This window comes from Lolium perenne, chromosome 4 (assembly GCF_019359855.2).
Source record: "Lolium perenne isolate Kyuss_39 chromosome 4, Kyuss_2.0, whole genome shotgun sequence".
NCBI classification, from domain to species: domain Eukaryota; kingdom Viridiplantae; phylum Streptophyta; class Magnoliopsida; order Poales; family Poaceae; genus Lolium; species Lolium perenne.
The window spans coordinates 383,611,142-383,615,967 of record NC_067247.2 but is presented as its reverse complement, the minus strand read 5'-3'; the positions used below and the strand labels follow the sequence as shown (position 1 = coordinate 383,615,967).

General features: G+C 43.2%; 1 protein-coding gene across 1 annotated transcript; it reads left to right on the top strand.

The window, feature by feature from the left end:
• The first annotated feature begins 4,021 nt into the window (after positions 1-4,021).
• On the top strand, positions 4,022-4,564 carry LOC139830350 (uncharacterized). The gene has a single exon (XM_071818354.1). The coding sequence runs from the start codon at positions 4,022-4,024 to the stop codon at positions 4,562-4,564; it is 543 nt and encodes a 180-aa protein (XP_071674455.1).
• Positions 4,565-4,826: the final 262 nt, after the last annotated feature.

Genomic DNA, 4,826 nt, shown 5'->3' with positions numbered 1-4,826 from the left:
AGGGTTACATTCGTTTTTCCTGTTTATTTTCTTGTCAAATTTTCCGTAGAGGATGGTCCAGTCGAGATCATGCAAACTATGTAGGGGTTTAATGTTGGGTAAATCATTTAATGCATCTACAGTAGCTTATATTAGTGTGGCTATGGATTCATCCAAGAATTTTGTGTTTTCAAAAAATTAGATGACATAAAATTTCATTGAGGAAACAAAAGATTATGTGAAATATCAAGCACACATGATACTTTTAATACATAATTTTGTTTGTTTTGTCTTCCCTATTTTTAATATATGTCTAATTACTTCCAAACTCATCTTCTAACAAGTTCATGTTTTTCTGTAGCAAATATATATAGGATAAATATCTCCTACTCCTAGGTGTAGTTACACCCACGTTGAATATATTACCATACGAAAATATATATGATACTCTATCTCTTTTCCACCTAGCTGATATGTTTCTTGTTTCTATAAGTTTCTTCACTATGCAGTTTGCGGTACACCAAACATCTTCTGGAGGCCCCGATGACAAGTACTATGGCTTATATGCCACCATGAGCGTCTACAACCATAGTCTCAAATCCGGGCAGTGGACTACGGCTTCAATTTGGATTTCTAATAAAGGAGATGGTGTTATATCAAGCTTTAACTCCATTCAAGTTGGATGGCATGTAAGCGTCAAATTTTCAGTTCCATAAAAACGTAGCCTTTTAATTCATACACTCAACGAGCTAAAGCTTACATCCTACTTAACTTGATCTTGAATTAGGGATAAATCACCCCCATTCAGATTTCAACAACTGAACACATTTTTACTTTTCTTCTAGAATAATATGTTATCAATCACTAGAAATTCGGCAGCCGAGGCTGTGGCATAAATGTAACTATATGTAGAGAAAAATAATTCTTGTCAAACCTTATATGTTCTTTACGTTTGTATGTCGAAAGGATGTTTGCTCACTTGAATATCCCATTTTACAGATTTATCCGGATCACTACGGTGACTCATATCCTCACTTCTATACCCAATGGACGGTAATGTGATTGTGCTGATGTGAATTTTCTGTGACAAGTGATCCGGCTATAATAGAAATCCCCCCAATAAGTGATCCTCGCTTCTACACCCATTTGTGTTGTAGAGAGATGGAAATCATGCAACAGGATGCATCAACATGGGCTGTCGTGGTTTTGTACGAGTGAATGGCGCCGTTATAGCTCCAGGTGATGCTATACAACCAGTTTCTCATGTTCCCGGTGGTCAAGTACAAAATATTACAATAATAGTGCTTAAGGTGTGTGTACCATCTTTCATTTTTATACAGCCTTCATGGTCACACTATTTCAAATGCAATAGCTTTCTCATCAAATCATGCTAGATGGACAAGCCTACTTTCACCTATATTTTATAGTATAGATAAAACATAACCACTATAGTCCTCACTTATAATCAAAGGTGTATAAAGAATTGAGATTTAGTTATTATTTAACAAGAGACTCTTACTATATTATTTACTTGACATGGATCCTAACAAGTGCAGGACAAAAAAAGTGGAGACTGGTGGGTGTACTATGGCCTCAATAGTGTCCCCGCAAGGGTGGGATACTTCCCAAGGTCATTGTTCACCTACTTAGCATATAATGCAAGTCAGATGTCTTTTGGTGGTGGGGTGGTTACCAAGAGGGGGGATCCAACTCCTCCAATGGGCAGTGGTTTCTTTCCAAATGACGGCCATGGTCATGCTGCATCTTTCAGGAACCTTCGAATCATTGATCAGGATGGAAACAACAATCCCATCATGGTAGACTTACCCACGAAAGTTACTAATGAAAAATGCTACTCCATTACTGCTATCAAAAATGGTGAATTCATGTATGGTGGGCCTGGAAATTGTGTGAGATAATGTAACATCATTTTATTAAGAATGCTTTGTCTACTCTTAGTCGGTTAATAAAGTGACATGGATGACCCCCTTATTTCTCAACCCCTTTATGTTCAATTATGGGCAGAAGAAACTAATGCATCTTTGTTTATGAGGAATAAGTTTTCTAGCCTAGGGTTGGACAGATCATGCCCCGCATTCTTATGCACGTTTAGAGATAATTTTGCTAGCTATGTCCTAAACGTCTTCCATGATTTCCACCATGTTTGCATCGATCTATGTGTTTCTCATTTCTTGGCCTTCTCCCCATAAATGAAACCCCTCAAAATCCTCCAACTTTCAATAGGTTTAACTTCAAAACTGTGTTATGAAGGAAATATGCCTCGAAATTTATCAACTTTCTTATTAACCCTCCACTAAGTTTCTCCATGGCAGGCTTTCTCCGCAAAAAACCCACAATTTTATTTAAAATTGACTTTCCAATGCATTCGATTCATAAATGCGCATAGCCTTAAATTGATCCTATGGGCTCATGGATTCGAAAATCTTTAATGCAGGTGGATGGAAGCCATGCTAAAATTCGTACACTTTTTCATCCTCCTTCATCAAAACGACACCCTCTCCCCTAGCTTCACTATTACTGATGAAGTCCTCGGTCATCTCAACGTTTAATTCAACAATCATGTTCTCTCCGATGAGTGCTTGAAGCATATTTACCATATGTTTTTTCAGTGAGTAGTGATAGAATTTTGGTATTTTACGGTGCTAGTGTGCATCCTTTATGCATGTTTCCACAATATCCCAAAATATGAAGGTATTGATGAACATATCATTTAGTGCTGCCATATTGGAAAAAATATGATATTTTGAAGTGATAAAGTCATTCCAATGATTTCCATGCACCTGGGTGAAAGGACATCGCGAGAGGCTTCTCCATAATGGGCAGGACCTGCCCGTACCACGCAACCAAACCATGTGGCACTGACTCCTCTTCGTGAAGTACTTTCACCATGCAAATATGGATATGAGATCTGACATTCAGAGCCACCAGAAATCACAGAAACCTCACCTTCAGAAGGGATATGGAGGGGGAACTTGCATAGGGCACCATCCTTGCCACTACACAGATCATCGGAAGACAAGGCATCATATCTGTCATCATCAACCGAAGCATCTCCATCACCATTTCCATTCCCATCTCATCCTGTTGTAAGTCAAATTGCTATTGTGGATTTGCAATTGTACAACTATATTCATCCCATATGTTTATGATGATGTTTTTGAATCCTTCCCTAAGTTAGTACTTGATAATCCCCAAGTGCAGGGATCACCGTAGTACAATTCAATGAGAAATTGGGGTATCAATCTGCAGGAGCAAGAAGAAAAAGATAATATTCCCTACAACTAAATTTTCATAAGTTTAAGTTTATTATGCACTAGACAATTTAATTGAGTGGTGGAGGTTGATTTGATACAAGAAAATAAAGTGCAACAAAAATAACAACGTAAACTGTCCCAATCCTCTTCCACACAAGAGGACAAGACAAAGGTTTTCTCTTATAGGAACAATAGACATGGGTTCATGGGTTCACTCAATCCTCCCTCTTAATCTATTGTAGTGATCATGTTATAAATAATAAAATTACACAACATAATCATGTTTTAATGGTAATACTTATTGTTAAGCTTCATGCATTAGCCACCTGAACCAAAAGTCCGAACTGATGGAAAGGGCTAGGAAATCTACTTTATACACGTCAACACCCCCTCTCACGTGTGACGGGGAGTCGAGAAGACAAGTCAACACGTGTAGAGAGACAAAGAGGCAGCGGAAGGCCGAAACCACACGGCAGGAGAGGCAAAGAGGCAGCAGAAGGCCGGGACCACACGGCAGGAGGCTGCGGGGAGAGAAGATAATTTTTAGAATAAATTGGGAAAACCAGGATTTGAACTCGAGACCTGGGGCTCTGATATCATGTTAAGCTTCATGCACTAGCCACTTGAACCAAAAGTCCGAACTGATGGAAAGGGCTAGGCAATCTACTTTATACACGTCAAAGCGATCTCATGCTTCCGCACCCCTGTTCTACCGCCGCCGCGTTAGGGTTCCCCAGCCCCGCCGCACCTCTTCCCCTCCCTCTCCAATGGCCGCCGCCGCACCCAACCCTCCCCTCCCTGCCGCTGAGCATCCTCACGCCACTCTTTGGGCACAGGCCACGGCTGTCCAGAACATCAAGTCCCTCATCCCCACCACTCTAGACCTCAAAGCCTCCAACTTCTCCAAGTGGCGCAATTTTCTTCTCATTGCCGTCACCCAATATGCCCTCGCCGACCACCTCACCACGACCATCCCTCCCTTCGACACTGACTGGCTTCGCCTCGACGCCACCGTCTTGCGCTGGTTGTACGGCTCCATTGCCCCCGACATCGTCGACATGGTCATGACCGAGCGTCCCACCGCCTTCACCATCTTCACGAGCATCACCGCCCTCTTCCGCGACAACCAGCAGGCTCGCGCCGGCTACCTAGGGCAGAAATTCTGCAACATCGAGCAAGGCGACAAGACCATCACTGCCTACTGCCTGGAGCAGAAAGTTGCCGCCGATGCGCTCGCTGACGTCGGAGCGCCGGTCACAGACGATGCGCTCGTCTGGAACATCATCAAGGGCCTTGATGAGTGGTACTAGGGCGTGGCCTCCCTTGCGCCTCTCCTGACGACCTTCCCCACCTTCCTCCAATTCCGCAACATGCTTCTCCTCCAGGAACTGCAGCCCTCCAACGCCCGGCCTTCGTCCTCGTCGCCGGCTGCCTTCTACTATGCCCCTCCCATCGGCGGCGGACAGCAGCGTGGAGGTCCGGCTCCCGCGCCCACGCCCGCGCCGTACCCCGTCAACAACACCGGGTCTGGCTCTGGCTACAAGGGTAAGAAGCGGAAGACCACCGGCGGAG